Here is a 16,621-nt window from a genome sequence, read left to right as displayed (position 1 = left end):
GCAATGAGAAGGTAACAATTTCCAAATGGCCAGCAGATGGTGCCAAAAGGCAGGAGCAGTGAAAAGAGGGGCTTAACCTCCGGGAGCCCCACGTAAGAAAGAACTTGAGAGCCGACAGGCCCCCTCTGAACTGCAATTGTGTCCTTTGGCCTGCAGAGTACTCAGTAATTGGTTTTTAATTACTTTCCAACATTTTTAAATGGCGGTAATTCATATAAAACCTGTGTCTCCAGATTTGCTTGAAATATTGAAACATCTAGAAACACTGGATACTAATTCTATCAGGTTAAGAGCCAGTTGGAACTGAGTGGCTACTATCCTTTAAAGGGGCCAATTTACTGTGGTCTCTCCTCCATTTCACTTGCTGTTACTGCCTGGATACTGAAGACATGTGACTTTGTCACCCCTGACACAACCCAGCCCAACCTGTACACTTCATTTCATTGCAATGTGTCTTTAAAATTGCAAAGCGAGGAGAAGCTAACGCAAAGGATGGGGCCATCACAGATGATGTGATTCACTAGGAGATTTAAATGAATTTGCATCAGATGTTCAAGGTATCTGGGATGTTGCCTAAGAGACAGAGTAGCCTTTGGAGATCCGAGCACTCGCTCTTCTAGCAACCCTCATGATCCATGCTGGGGCCTCGGGGCAGGTCTCTCAAACCAGCTGCCTTTCTGTGTGTTTTCTGGTGGGCAGAGGGCAAGGGGAAATTGTTTTCTTAGCCTTTATTAGGTGGTTAAACAACATAGGGCTTGTGCCATCGCTGTGCTGAAGAAGAAGAACCGATTGGAAGCCTTTTTCCTATTAGAGGAAAGGGCTCAGGAGGTTGCATCCCCATGGCTGCTCCAGGATCCTGGATACATTTATCTTTTTTTTTTTTTTTTTGAGACATAGTCTTGGTCTATTGCCCAGGCTGGAGTGCAGTGGTGTTATCCCGGCTCACTGCAACCTCTGCCTCCCACATTCAAGTGATTCTCGTGTCTCAGCCTCCCTAGTGGCTAGGACTACAGGCATACCCCACCATGCCTGGCTAATTTTTTTTAGTAGAAATGGGGTTTCACCATGTTGGCCAGGCTGGTCTCGAAGTCCTGATCTCAAGTGATCCACCCGCTTCAGCCTTTCAAAGTGCTGAGATTACAGGCATGAGCCATGACACCTAGCCATATCTTCTAGCAATATTTGGATTATGAGCTTCTGGAAGTCAGGGAGGATATCTGTATAGAGTCCAGGCCAGCACTGTATCCTCAATGCCCAACCTACCAGCCAGGGTAGGGAGGTGGGAGAAGGTGCACAGAGCAAATATGTGGTCTCATGCAGAGATGCACATCCCTACCTCCTTATTACCCAGGACCAGGAGACAGCTTATTCTGCTTTGGCAGATTTATGGGATTTGTTGACCAAGATTCGTGACCTGAAGGGTCACTTACCCTGATTCCCGTAGAGTTTATATATTCCTTAACAATGGAAAAGAGCAAGGAACAGATGGATCACAGTATCCGAATGAAATGCAGATGTTTTTCCTAACAAATCACCATGGTGGCTTTTTTTCCTTATGAATTCATCTTCTATTCTAAACTCATAGTTCTAAATACATCACAGATCCTTGCAAAAAAATGAAAAAAAAAAAGCTTGGCTGACTATCCACCTTTGTCCGTGTTCAGTGTGGAGGAGGATGGAGCCTCCAAGCTGTCAGAAGGCAGCCTTCACTGGCTGTCAGCATGCTCCCCGGGGCCCCTCTCCTTTCGGCTCTTCTCCAAAAGCAAATGCCCTAGAGTCTCTTCCTGCATAAGAGTACGCACAGCTTAAAGAAGTGGTTATAGATTGACTGTAGTTGCAGTGGAAGGCTCTGGACATGGATTGTGTGTGTGAGAGAGGAAGCCATACTGTTTCTATGGTTCTATATTCTCTAGGTCTTCATGGAGGCCCCAGGAAAAGGAAGGTAGGAAGAGCTCAGGGCAACCGAGACAGAGGCGCCATGCATGAGGAATACCTGGAGCTGCCGCATCTGCTGGAGCTGGAGCCTGAGTTCCGCCACGCTCCGCCTCATCTCAAGCAGGCTCATGTGGATGGCCGAGGTGCCCACAGGTGGAGGCTGGCTGGGAGGCACCGTGGACTCCAGAGCACTGAGCATCTTCCCACCAGACACATGGGGCGTTCCTATGAGAAAAGTGCATCAGAGAACTCAGCAGGCCACAAAGGAAAGTCTAAGCTATGCATCCCATCCCAGTGCAGATGACTGGTAATTCTAAAAAGGCCCGTTTCTGTCATTACAAAAAATATGCATATAGATGAATCACGCAGTGTTATGGTATGCAGTGTGCAATAATCACATTCTAGAAGTTTAGTAAGAAACTGCCATAGGAAGACAGGCCACAGAGCTGCCTATGCTCCCATCCATCTATCCACTGATTGATCTATCAATTGATCAATTTTGTTTATATTTTTTTAATTTTAATTTTTTTTCTTTTCTTAACCTCTGGAAGAAGAGCTTTTTTAAACACACAGGTTTGCATAGAGAAAAGCTTAGAAGTGTATAAAACAAAGTGTTAATGGTATCTCCAGCTGTGCTTTTCCAATATAAGGTTTTTTGTTTGTTTGTTTTTTACTATTTTTTATTTATTTTTTATTTTTGAGAACAGAGTCTCACCGTATTGCCCAGGCAGGTCTCGAACTCCTGAGCTCAAGCTATCCTCCTGCCTCTGCCTCCCTAAGAGTTAGAATTACAGGCGTGAACCACTGCACTTAGCCACTTTTTTGTATTTCTAAAATCTGCATACTGAATATCTGCAATTTTATAATAGAAAAAACTAATTTTAAAATTTCGAGACCTAATATAGAGTGCTTATGTGCCTATTTCCTGCATGGCAGATGTAACCTAAGGACATGCAACTTATTTCTGGGCAGAGATTCGGCCAATCGCCAAGGGGAGATTAGTAAGAAATGGGTACTGCCCCGAATCCCTTCGGATTTCCAAAATCAAAAGAAACAGGGTGTCTGCACACAACTCCTTTAGTAAGAAAATAAGGCAAGATGCAAAAATTCTTCAGGAGGGGACTCTAAAAAGGACAATGCAATTCTATGGAACAGGTACCCGGAGTAGAGGCTGGATCCATGTTACTAATAGACCACACACACACACACACACTCTCACACACACACACACACACTCTCTCTCTTCTGCAGAAGAGGCTGGATCCGTGTTACTAATAAAGACACACACACACGCTTCTGCTCAGTTCTCTTTCCTGTAAAGGGTCAAGCGCAAGCTTTGTCACAGGCCAGGCTGGCCTTGCAGGACAGAGCACTGCTGGCCACTTGCAGACCCTGGAGTGGCTACAGTGTGGTGAAACCCTGTCTTTCCATCCCAGCTCAGCCATTTCGGGAACCTTTCCCGCTCCAGCACACACAACTCAGCCAGGCCTCAGTGGAGCTCAAAGTGGCTCATGAGCCAGGGAGCTCCCGGAAACTGTCGTCTTTCTCGCTTGGCCTTGGCGACGCTGATGCTGCTGGCGCCCCATGCTCTTCATCCACGAGTGACCATCCAAATAGGGCCAGTCTTCCAGCCCCTCTAATGGCCCTCTTGGGGAGGCAGCAGGGGAGCAGGCCAGAAGGCATTTTAAAGGACTAACAGTGGAGCTCTAGGAGACCTGACAGTGAGCTTTTTGTAATGTTTCTTTCTTTCTTTCTTTTTTTTTTTTTTGAGACAGAGTCTCGCTCTGTCTTGCCCAGGCTGGAGTGCAGTGGCACGATCTTGACTTATTGCAGCCTCTGCCTCCTGGGTTCAAGCGATTCTCCTGTCTCAGCCTCCCGAGTAGCCGGGACTACAGGTGCACACCATGACACCCAGTTAATTTCGTATTTTTAGTAGAGATGAGGTTTCACCATGTTATCCAGGCTAGTCTCGAACTCCTGACCTCAGGTGATCCACCTGCTTGGTCTCCCAAAGTGCTGGGATTACAGGCATGAGCCACCACGCCCAATCATATTATGTTTCTAAGCCTAAATGGTCACTCACATCACCAGTCATGGCTCTGACCAATTTTTGGTAGTTCCTCCACCCCTGAAATCAAAATCATCCTCAAAAGAGCAAGATTTGCCATCTCTGCTATTGTTCAAAAGGATATTCTCCAACTATGAAAGTACCAAGTAAAACATGTCTGATAACATTTCCAGTGACAGCTGCATGTTAGAGTTAACAGTGCCTTCCAATGTCAGTGATTCTGACCACAATCCATTGGAAGTTTTCCTTATAGAATCAGTCAGATTACTTTATCATCACTCCCTAGACAGAGAGGGATAGGCACTCTGTGAGGGATAGGCACACCCACACTCACAACATGCCATATCATTTCTGATAACGAGGTATTTCTCCAACAAAGATGACACTGTGCTACCTTCTGTTTGCTACTAAGAACCATTCTGCTAATTCCTCAGCCAAAGGAAATCACACATTCTTTCTACACCTCTTTCTCCTTACACATTCTGAGGCCACCAAGGTACCTCCCTCCCCTCGATCTTTTATTCCATGGAGGAAAGGCTGAAGACTAGGTACCAGTTGTTACAGTTGAATACTGATAACTGGTTTAAGAAAATAACTTTCACAGCGCAATTTTTTTTTTTTTTTTTTTAACATGGTTTCGCTCTGTCACTCAGGCTTGAGTGCAGTGGTGCAATTCCCTGAGCCTCAACCTTCCTGGTCTCAGGTGAGCCTCCCACATCAGCCTTCCAAAGCTGGGACTACGGGCATGTGCCACCACGCCTGGCTAATACTTTTGTATTTTTTGTAGAGACAGGGTTTTGCCATGTTGCCCAGGGTGCTCTCGAACTCCTGGCCTCAAGCGATCCTACTGCCTCGGCCAAAGTGCTGGGATTATAGGCGTGGGCCACCACGCCCAGCCAACAACCAAATTTCTTAATGGAATCTATACTCATTTTAAAAATATCTTCACCTATAACCCCTTAATCTACTATATTTGGTACATGTAATAGCTCCATCATTCCCTGAAATGGCTCTTTATGTTCATTTCAGCGGTCTTCTAGTTGTCACCCCTGTGGACTCTCTCCTTTGCTTCAATGTGACACTGAGCTTTGTCAGCCACTTCTTTTCTTTTCAGTCACTTTGAAGCTTTCCATTATCTTCTTACCTTTCTGCTGCTCCATCTTGGTTAATCTCTTTTCTAACTCCTTCCTCTGCCAACCTTTTAAATCCTGATATGTTGTGTCCCTGGGTCCACTTCTCTTCTTGCTGGACACACTTTCTAGGGAGGTCACTTCTGCTACCACCACCCACCAAGGTCTCCCGCACCCTCGTCTGCAGCACACAATTATCTTCAGATCCACATACCAACGCCTTCACACCACTACTGAACTTTTCCATAAACAAGTCAAATTCATTATTTCCACTCATCTTCCACAAACCTCTTTCTGTCTCTATGGGCCTAATTGTATTACATATATAATTTCAATAACTTTTGAGGAACAAGTAGTTTTTGGATCCATGGATGAATTGTATAGGGGAGAAGTCTGAGATTTTAGCGCACCCATCACCTGAGTAGTGTACTTTGTACCCAATTTGTAGTTTTTTTTGTCCCTCATGCCCTCCCACCCTGCCCACTTCTGAGTCTCCAATGTCTACTATAATATGGGCCTAATTTTAGCCAGTGGCACCACTATCTACTCAATTATTGGCTAGTCAGGCTGTCACTTTTTTTTTTTTTTTTTTTTTGAGACAAGGTCTTGCTCTGTCACTCAGGCTGGAGTGCAGTGGCTTGATCTCGGCTCACTGCAGCCTTGACCTCTTCAGGCTCAAGCAATCCTCCCACCGCAGCCTCCCAAGTATGTGGGACTATGAACATGTACCACCACGCTCTTTTTTGTAGAGACAGGGTCTTGCAATATTGTCCAGGCTGGTCTCAAACTCCTGGCCTCAAGCAATCCTCCCACTTTAGCCTTCCAAGGTCCTGAGATTACAGGCATGAGCCACCATGCCCAGCCTGGCTGTCACTCTTAATAGCTGCGTCGCTTTGGATAACTAACCTAACCTCCCTGAGCTTCTGTTTCTTTTCATGTAAAATATGGGTAATGACATCTTCCTTATAGGGTTTTGTGTGTTAAATGATCTAATGCGCAGTATAAAAACCTTTGAGATGGGAGATTCCATCTGTTCTCTTTCCACAGTAAACTACACATTCCATAAGTAGCCAGGAAGTCTGGGTTTTCCTTTACTCTCGGCCAGATAAGTTCCTTGACTTCCATATAATTCCGTTTACTTGTCTACAGAACAGGGATAATACTTGTCTTGTAGCTTACTTCCTAGGATTCTGGAAGAATTATTATATTTTGTGCACTATACAAGGCTGCTATGGCAACGAAGCCCCTGTGGATGATATCTTGCCCTGATACATTAGAGTGAGAAAGTCCAAACCTAGCAGAGACGTGGGGAGTGAGTCCACGTGCTCATTGCCAGTGGCGTTGCAAATCAGCTCAGCCATTCAGAAGAGAAAACTAACAGCGTGTCACCAGTGCCACTGAACTGTCCCTTTGGACTCACCGATTCCACTTTGGGAAATATATCTGAGGAAATGACACAGGCTCCTTTCCCCACATTTGAAAAGAAATTGACAAGAGTTTTTAGAACAAAGAAATGAAACGACTTATATATCTTTAAAGAGACTGAGGCATCTTAACATAAAAGGAGTTAAAATGACAGGCATTTGGATTATGATGATGTGTGTCACGTGTGTGGATGTCTGTTCAGTTTTCTTCGCTGGAACATGAGAATAAAAACTGTACCTCTCCCTGGATGCTACGGCAAGGAGTTCATGAGTGAATGCATGAAAAGCGCATAGGAAGCACTCATTACATATTTATTATTATTATTATTCTCTATAAAGCAAAAAGAAATAAAAGGAGAATACAAAACAGCACGTACATATTGCTTAGAGCAGTGCTTTCAGATATGAATCATTTCTAGAATAGATTATAGAAGGACGGGAGCTTTTAGTATTTAATAGTTTTCTTTCTTCTCCCTAAGTTTACAATCCATTTTAAAAAATGAATGAATGAAGTATCTCCAAAACAAACTGGCAATTGCTCTGAAGACAAGTTTAGCAATTTCCGTGAAATAATTCTCTGGCTTTGGCCAAGGCCACTGATGATTTCTAAGCAAAACAACAAATCCCGTCAGGATCAGGAATGCTGGCAGAGTGGCCCTGTTGGCCTTGTAGCTAAATTGTCCTCAGCCAGAGAAGAACCATGACCAACAGAGCCCTAAACTGAAGTCCCCAATTCTGTCTACTCTACCGTGCTGCACAAAACTAGTACACGTGGCTTCCCTAAATTTGGGGTTTCACCCAACTTGCCATATGCTTTCTGTGTAATTTAGTATCTGAATGTGTTCCTGCTAAGGATTTCTATTTCTAACCCGATGAGAGGGAAGGCCTCATCTTCTTGCAGAGGCCTGGCTTGAGACTGCTGGATGAGACATTCATTGCAAAGACCTGGATACTAGTGAACGCCACTACTAACAGAACTGGGCTCTCTTTCTGGGGAATGCTGGCATTCAAAAAGCAAGCCCTGTCATCTGTCATGAGATTAAAAAGATAGAATAAAAAGCAGGCCCTGGGCCAAGTACTCCTTTTTCTCCCATCTGGACACTGGTCATTCCTCATTGGCTACTGTCCCTTCTCATCCATCCCCATATTGCAGCTGGGCTGATGTCCTTCCCCAGTGTACAACCTTCTGATGGCTTCACTTTGCGCTTAGAACAATTTTAAATTCCCTTGACTGGACAACCCTTCTTCCCCCTAAGTCCTCTTCATCTTTCCGGGCTTAGTTTGTGTCACTTCGTCTGGGGACTGCCCTTGGTATAGGCTAGTCCTATTGGTGAAACATTTATCCTGCACTTTTAAACACTCGACACACATAAAATTAGTTGTCCCATTTCCATCTTCCCCATTGAATTCTAAGTTCTAGGCAGGCAGCCCCGTGTCTGCAAGATGCCCACCGTATGGCCATATCGATGAACAAATGAATGAGCAAATGAATGAAAACTGAAGGGAGAATACAGTGCTTTGCCCCCTGAATTAATGAATAAATCTGGAATTTCAGTATTAGCAGGAATATCTAGGAATCCTCTGACGGCATACCAAATAAGTGACTTAGGGAAATGTTAAACATTTCTGAGACCAGCCAGGGCTCATCCCAGGCAGCCCACAGGCCTCCTACAGCTCCAAAAACACTTACTTACCTGCACTATCTGTGTGGTTCCTGTTGGCTGTGGTTTTCATCATTTTCTCACTGAATAAAAGAAAAAGAGAGTCAGCTATGCAGTTTCCAAAATGCCTTTTTTTTTTTAAGCCCATTCCATCCACTATTTGAAGCAATTGGCAGTGATGGGATTAAGCAATGAAGGTATTTTAGCATCTGCATCACAATTGGCCAGGATGGAAAAGGCTTCCCAGGTGTGCACCTGACACTGGGGGTGGAATGCAGCCAGGCTCACTTGTGACTTTCAGATGATGGCGACGTGGACACGCAAGGGTGGTGGTTGCAGGCACTGCACGGTGAGTGGTCCATGAAGCCACATGCACTGGGAAGCCCATTTACCTTCTTGGGCCAAAGTGTTACCTTCGACCAAGAATTACCAGAAAGAGGAAAAAAGAAAACAAAAAAACCAAACCCCCCAAAACAAAAAAACAACACCCATGATCCATAGAGATGTGAATAGTTTCAGCCTTGAAATGATTACAAGGAAACAGATTTGAATGAATGAATTATCTTAATGATTAAAAGAGAAACAGATTGAATTATTTTTTTCATTGGCTTTCTTCTTTTTTACCTAGATGCATCTTTGCTATAACTTGTAATGGGCCCTTTAAAAAGCGCAGACTGAACAAGGCCAGTTAAACTGGCAATCTGTTTCTCCATGGCTTGCATCCTCTCTCTGTAAAACAAGAGAATTGTTTGTTAAAGCTCTATTGACTTTCAGACCGGTTTGTCCGGGTGAATGCACCACCTGAGGGTTATATAAAAGGTACCACCTAGAAGGCAGTGGAAGTTCACCCAACCTGGCCCAGGAACATGAAGAGCTGCACATCCCCAGCTGAGGTCAAGATTCGTGATCAGTGTTCAGTATCAAGCCAGTGACCTGACTGGCTAAAAAAAGACACAGCACGGACCAACTGAAAAACATCTCCCTCGGAAACACTCCTGTTTGCACATCCTATGTTTTTGAGTCTTTCTGCCCTGCTTTCTTTCTTTCACCTTGCACAAAAGGGCTGTTTCTTAGCATTCGCAGTGTCCCAGGCCAGATCTCACCTAGCTGCACACATTTCTATGCCGTACACCTCAGCTGGGAGGCTGCTGAGTGGTTTTGGTGTAAATGATGGAGATGTTTGCTGTGTGGGTAGTAACACTTGTGTCACAGCTTAAGGGCAACACAAACATGTCTCTTCTTTAGACCATGGAGAAATATGACTGAAACCTGGCCAGGCGCGGTGGCTCATGCCTATAATCCCAGCACTTTGGGAGGCCGAGGTGGGCAGATCACCTGAGGTCAGGAGTTTGAGACCAGCTTGGCCAACATGGTGAAACCCTGTCTCTACTACCAAGATTGCACCAGTGAACCACAGACTGGGCAAAAGAGTGAGACTCTGTCTCAAAACAAAACAAAACAAAAAACCCCACGTATTTGAAGGCAGATGATGTTAGATCTAACGTCATAGGAACTTTAGCCTGGAGGCTTTTACAGAATCACGCAGGAACACGAATATCCCTAACAGCTTAGCCGTCTCAAGACATTAATGAAAAATTTCCCAATGATTTCCACATACAGATACTGTTCCTCTCTCTCTAGGGCTCTTTGATGCTTCATTACAGTTTAGCTGGCATTTGAAATAGGCTCACATTTCTAGACCTCAGACAACGGACATTTCGCAGAACTATTGCCATGTTTTCAACACATTGTTAAAAACAATACAAGTAAGTGAATAGAGGCTTCACATGTCACCTCGTGTGAATTCAGTTATGCATATTTGTTAGTTCAAAACAGGAAAAGGAGAGAGAGGAGAACAATGCATATGGCATGGGCATTGCCTGTGCTGTTATCTCCCATGAGTGAGTGTCCTTGCATGAGCCTGAGATAAGAGAGGGGACCTCACTCCTCACTGTGGATCTCAGTCCCACAGGCCTCTGGGTTTGTGAGTGATGGGGATTCCTGTGCTGCAAACAGTATATTCTTACACTATTAAATATAAGCTGGCTAATTTATCTGATTGTCAGTGGGAAAAGTAATGATGGTCTGGCCGGGCACGGTGGCTCCTGCCTGTAATCCCAGCACTTTGGGAGGCCCAGGTGGGTGGATCACCTGAGGTCAGAACTTCGAGACCAGCCTGGCCAACATGGTGAAACCCGTCTCTACTAAAAATACAAAAATTAGCTGGGTGTGGTTGTGCATGCCTGTAATCCCAGCTACTTGGGAGGCTGAGGCAGGAGAATCATTGGAACCTGGGAGGTGGAGGCTACGGTGAGCCGAGATTGCGCCACTGCACTCCATCCTGGGCGACGGTGCAAGACTGTCTCAAAAAAAAAAAAAAAAAAAAAAAAGTAACAATGGCCTGTTCTTCCACTAGAAAAAGCTAATTGATTAAGTTGGGCTCTTTTTGAGAGATGGTGCATCTGCATCCTGAACTTTATGACAATCAAGATGATATTCAAGGGTAATTTTGTCCAACTCAAGCATTGCAGCCTTGAGTTTTGCCTTTGGAATGTAACTCTCAGTGCCACATGTAACACTGATCTTAATTTTGTAATTGCAAGCTTCTGATATCAGAACTCCATGCATTTTCTTTAGTTTAAAATTGATGGTCTGTCACAATACTGAGTTTCTTGTATGTAGGTCATGCAGTCTGGATAGTTAAAGGTTGCAGATCCACCAAGGAGGAAAAAAAACACCAAGCAATTTTAAGTGTTAATAGTATGATCTCTCTGCTGTAACAGAGTGGAAATAAGAAATCTCAAATGGTGAGTGTGGAAATATATCTCCACAGAGTGATTTGCAAATGTTTCCAGGTACACCAGTTGATGCTAAACCTCTCAGTCATATAGCATTTCAGTCATACCTTGGCGCCCTCTTTGCCATAAAATAGTCCACATATCAAAGAGAAAAAATGGTTAGAAATTCAAATAAGGAAAGCAGGTTAGTGAATATCCAATGGCAATGTCAAGCTTATTGACCCAAGTCACAGTAGCATCTCAGAAAAAATGGGAGTGGTGGTTGGTCACTCTTCCTGCCACATGGAGGGCACAGACTTGCACAAACTTTTGGGAAATGAATGACTTCCTCAGGAGAATGCTCAGCCCCAGGTGAAAGTTGCCCAGTGTCCTCATTCATCCCACAGGGACTCTATCCACGGTGGTGCTGGAGTAAAATGAATGACACTAAGAGCAGAGGTGCATTCAGGGCTACCTTGAGATGTACTACTTTACTGCTCTTCTTCAATCCTAGGCAAATGCAAAGGATATTTCTTTAAGAAAAAAATAAGGTAACGTGGCATTTTTAGAGTCTAGACAGCTTTGGTAAGGAAGTTGCTTAAAGGGTTCTGTACAGCTGGAGTGTGGGATAGGAAGGCATGATGACAACCTTAGTACATTCAGAAGACAGTAATATTAAGAAATGCAAGAAATAGGTAGGTCTCATTTATGTAGAGACTAAATGAGACTCTGCTAAGAGGGAAATGGCAGCGGGGAGTCCTGGGATTCCATCGCTGGCCACGAGAACAATGCTGGTTAGGGCTAGACCAGCCTTCTTTCTGCTTCCAGTCTGGTCAACAGGTTTCATTACATTGTCCAACAAAGGAGAGCATCAGCATTAAAATTCGAAACAGGCTGGGCACAGTGGCTCACATCTGTAATCCCAGTACTTTGGGAGACCAAGGCAGGTGGATCACTTGAGGTCAGGAGTTCGAGACCAGCCTGGCCAACATGGCGAAATCCCATCTTTACTAAAAATACAAAAATCAGCTGGGTGTGGTGGCACATGCCTGTAATCCCAGCTACTTGGGAGGCTGAGGCAGGAGAATCACTTGAACCCAGGAGGCAGAAGCTGCAGTGAGCAGAGATTGCACCACTGCACTCCAGCCTGGGCGACACAGCAAGACTCCGTCTCAAAAAAAAAAAAAAAAAAAAAAGAAACAAAAAAAAGAAACAAAGCACCTGAATCATTCTGGATAAACAACATTGCTCCTCTACTGATTCATCCCCGAGGTTAGAACTGTAGACTGTCACAACACAGACCACGTCATCTACACATGGAAGTCTGGGGAGCTGCAGACACACCTTCGGCATGTTCCCTGGCTCAGTGAGTACTCAGCTTCTACCCTGATCTCCCACCAGATAATAGTTTTAGGGTGCAGAGAGAGACAACTCCCAAACAACATCCTATTCTTCTTTAAGGCTGATATTGATAGAGCTGCAGAACGGTCTGGGATAAGAGTCTGGGTTCTTTTAGAACAAAAGGGCTATATGCACTCCAGGTACCCGCATGCTTGGCTTGCCTTTTTGTATCTGTGAGGAAGGGAGTGAAGGCTCCCTGGATGGCCTCATTCAGGGTATGTCACCTGCAAGGCCGCCTTGAAAGAGACACGCTGCATCAGAGATACTGAGTCAGGTGGCTTCCCATCTGACATCCCCCCTGGAGAGTTCAGATGCTTGACAGTAGAGGGGAAGCCATTCTCTCCCCGGTGGGAGCACATAGCGCACCGAATACAAGTGTATGCTCTACTGTCTTGACCAAAGCCACTTCACAAAAATACAATTCTTTTGACACATGGTAATGAGAAAACATTTTCCCTCCTATTTAATCGTCAAAGTGTGTCTGGTTTCAGGATTCATTTTGGGGACATTATCTGATTTATACATTCATAAATAAGATTGTCTTTCCATTTTATGGTTGGTAATCTGGAAACAATTTTATGGTTTAAGTAAATGACAGCAACTGGAAACTTATGCAGCCTTCTCCCATGATGAAATGTTAGGAAGTGTGTTTTAAAGTTGAAAGGGAAGAAAGCAAAGTGCCATGGAAGAAGAGAAATGAACACAACCCTGTCATTTTATTGCAGTGGCAATTTTTCATGCTCATCATCAGAATATTAAAGACGTTTAGGCTCATTCTTGCCAATATCGCTTGGTTTAAAATATGACAGGACTGATACAATTACTGTTGAAAAGATGGCTTAAAAATGATTTCATAAACCATTTTATATCATTCCACAAACCATATTTATGTGATTAGTGTATATGGTTTACTAGTCATTTAATGTCTTAAGTCAGCCTGGCTGAATGAGTCTTCTCATGATCCAAACATAATATTAATAAAAAAACTCAAGTCAAATTCAGGGAAGTGCTGTTTCCAATGTTAAAAGTCCGATTACTCTAAACAACTTTCCTGCAAGCTCCATGTCTGTCTGTGAAGATGAAGCAAAATTCATACTGTTGGTGGTCTGTTCTGTCTTTGGAACACAGAAAAGGAAAAAAAAAAATCTGTGTTTAGGGGATGATTTTTAGCCAGTGACTCCATTTATAGAACTGTTTTTTTTTTTTTTTTTTTTTTGACAGGGTCTCACTCTGTTCCCAGGCTGGAGTACAGTGGCATGATCATAGCTCACTGCAGCCTCAACTCACCGAGCTCAAGAGATCCTTTCGCCTCAGCCCCCCAAGTAGCTGGCACCACAGGCATGCACCACCACACCTGGCTAATTCTTTTGTATTTTTAGTAGAGATGGGGTTTCACCATGTTGCCCAGGCTGGTCTTGATCTCCTGGACTCAAGTGAGATCGGCCTCCCAAAGTGTTGGAATTACAGGCATAAGCCATCATGCCTGGTCCACTTATATAACTTTTTGATTCAAGTTTCACCTTGATTTTTTTTTTTTTTTTTGACTAGAGACTTTGTACTGACCAAGGTGTCACTAAGCCTGAATTAAGTCCTTATTATATATCTAAGTAAATGAATAGCTATTAAGAAACAAGTCAATAGCATATGAAGCTGGCGATTCCCCTATTAAGAATCCCAAAGGATTTGTTCTTAAATATCCAGAAGATATATTACAAGAGATGGCTGAAACCAGCTAGCCGAGCTGACGTGATTAGCCCCTAGTCTGAAGCATTAACCTTCCTAACCAGTTAGGGGAGGGGATGATTTTTAGCCAGTGACTCCATTTATAGACCTTTTTTTTTTTTTTTTTTTTTTTTTTTTTTTTAAGACAGGGTCTCACTCTGTTCCCAGGCTGGAGTACAGTCAGCATGATCATAGCTCACTGCAGCCTCAACCCACTGTAGTCAGTAACAACTGCAGTATTCTGGCCTTCTGAGAGTCCCTACTAGGTGGTTCCTTCATTTGCTTCTAGTTCTAAATTTTGCAATTTTTTTCTTTGTATTCCTCCTCATTCCCTCTCATCTCTCTCCCCGCCAGAAAGTGTTACATGGTCAATGAGTCAATCAACAAATATTTTTGAGCCCTTAATACGTGCTAGGTAACATGCTAGCTGCCGTGGACACAGCAGAGGCACTGCACCCACTTTCCCAGGAATGCCTTCCATTGACAATGTCAATTTCTTTTTTTCTGGGAGAAAGCTATCTGAACTAAAACTCTTTGGTCTTGGCAGCACCGAAGGCATTTTCCAGAATGCAATAGTGAACAGGTTTAAAGCGAGGCTATGCCCTTGTTTGTTCATGCTCTGACTATGGTATGAGGAAAAAAAAACCCAAAGTAATTAAAGACTCTGTTTTCAGATGAGTTCAACAAAACAAAGGAATTCAAATTGTCTGAATTTGTGGTAAAGCTTCAAATGTGACTCTAAGCAATGAACTTTCTATTTCTGCCTGAAGTTAACCTGTTGGTGGAAAAGCTGTGTAACTAAAGACATTGCTCCCCAAACTCCCAATACATTTAACTTCTCATTGACACATTTAGATTTGGGAGACATTGGTGTTGTTGGCAGTCAGGGCTGCCATTTCTTCTCCCCGGGCCCTGCGCTTATGGCATGAGCAAGAAGACTGGCTATGTTCTGTCTCCCCTAAAAAGCACTTCAATCTTTTGTTTCATCTAATGTCTCAGCATCTCCCCTGCTTTGATATTCTTGACTATCTCATCCCTAAGTTCCCTACCATTATCCAGGAAATCCCCTTCCATCCCTGGATGACTCCAGCATTAGAACTGTACTCCCTTCCACCATACCCCAGCTGCCATCCTTTGTAGCTTCAACATCCATACTTACAACCCCTGCAGAAATTTGGCACTATAGAGCCTCAAAATCTTTACAGCCATCCTCTGACTTTGAATTCTAACTCAGAATGGTGTTACTGTCTAGATCTGAAACTCCAAGACTCCCTCTAAGTATGGCGATTTTTTATTGCCTTCATTTCTCTTATTCATATGAACTATTTCTTTATCTGTAGCCTGGCCTTATTTTCTCCACCTTCGATACTGTCTGAACAGTCTCTGGTCATTTCTCCTGCCACTTACCCAGGTTGGACCCTGAATACTTTCAACATTATCCCAACTGAACCCCATTGCATCTGGGGCTATTTTTCAGCCTTGCTGTTCCCATGCTATACTGACATTGCTTTCTGAATGACAGATGAGGGTAATAAATGAGAAGAAAAGGCCCCTTGTGCCCCTTCTATTTCTTCCTATGTCCTCTCGTTCTGGTAATCTTCAAGGAGACAGAGTTGGTGGACACCTTCTTATTAGGCACTTTTCCCAAGTCAGGAAAGAGACTGTAACCTAACCAAAGGGGCTCATCTAAAATGTTCTGCATTTCACCTACAATGCATGAAGATAGACACATTTAAGGACACCTGTAAAAAACAGGCAAAAATGAAGCTCCATTTACAAGGATCTGGAGGAAAAAGCTATTTCTAATCTTTCTTCATCAATTCACTGAGGTGTTGAGAGAATGAAAACTGGCAATGAGATGTGGAGAGGAAATGCCGTGGAGATGATGGTATTCTCTCTAATAAATAGTTCTTCACATACTCCTAGGGATGCTGTTTATTTTCTTCAAGGCCTCGGGAGACAATTGATTATCATGTCAATTTCAGTTCACTTCCACCATCACTTTGTGCATGAGCACCATGACGGGCGCTGAGAGTCAGTGATGCTGATGCCTTTCTTCCTGATCCTAGGCTTCGGATGACTTGGCTTGGGTGGGCATTGTGGCTATGGCCCAGCCAGAATTCTGTGGGGTTCCTCTGTGCTCAGTGCTATCAATAAGGTACTCCTGGATGATGGAGACAGAGCAATAGGCTGGGGAAGAACAAGTTCTTATAAGAGGTGAGATGTGAATGATGCTGAAAAGAATGGCAGAATTTATCCGGATGGAGAAGAAGGAGAAGGGAGCAGTGTTCTGAGCAGGGTTCCAGGGCAAGCGCAGAAGCCGTAGACCAAATACAATCTAGCGGAAGCAAAAACAGTGGACCAGGAATTAACCCGGGTTTGTGCTCTGACTCCATCCTTACAGCGGTGTGACCTTTCTTTCATCCATTAATCCAACTGACATTTATTGAGCACCTACTGCATACTAGGGAATGCTCCAGGCACTAAGGACATAGACATGAAC

The 16,621-nt window shown here is 43.8% G+C and overlaps 1 protein-coding gene across 26 annotated transcripts in view; it reads right to left on the bottom strand.

The window, feature by feature from the left end:
• Positions 1 to 16,621, bottom strand: part of KIAA1217 (KIAA1217 ortholog) — an 888,358-nt gene that overhangs the window by 45,381 nt on the left and 826,356 nt on the right. For 15 of the 26 annotated variants that reach the window (XM_055274881.2, XM_055274890.2, XM_055274887.2 and 12 more), the window contains 2 exons: positions 8,252 to 8,301; positions 1,994 to 2,160 (listed from right to left, as the gene is read on the bottom strand). In XM_055274881.2, coding sequence (XP_055130856.1) covers positions 1,994 to 2,160; positions 8,252 to 8,301 — 217 coding nt within the window. Of the gene's footprint in view, positions 1 to 1,993; positions 2,161 to 8,251; positions 8,302 to 8,842; positions 8,948 to 16,621 lie in introns of all 26 variants that reach the window. The other 11 variants (XM_055274883.2, XM_063637259.1, XM_055274879.2 and 8 more) reach the window with 1 other exon arrangement.

Source organism: Symphalangus syndactylus, chromosome 4 (genome assembly GCF_028878055.3).
Source record: "Symphalangus syndactylus isolate Jambi chromosome 4, NHGRI_mSymSyn1-v2.1_pri, whole genome shotgun sequence".
In the NCBI taxonomy this organism is placed as follows: Eukaryota; Metazoa; Chordata; class Mammalia; order Primates; family Hylobatidae; genus Symphalangus; species Symphalangus syndactylus.
Note: the sequence above shows the minus strand (reverse complement) of the source record. Positions and strands in the feature narration are given on the sequence as shown.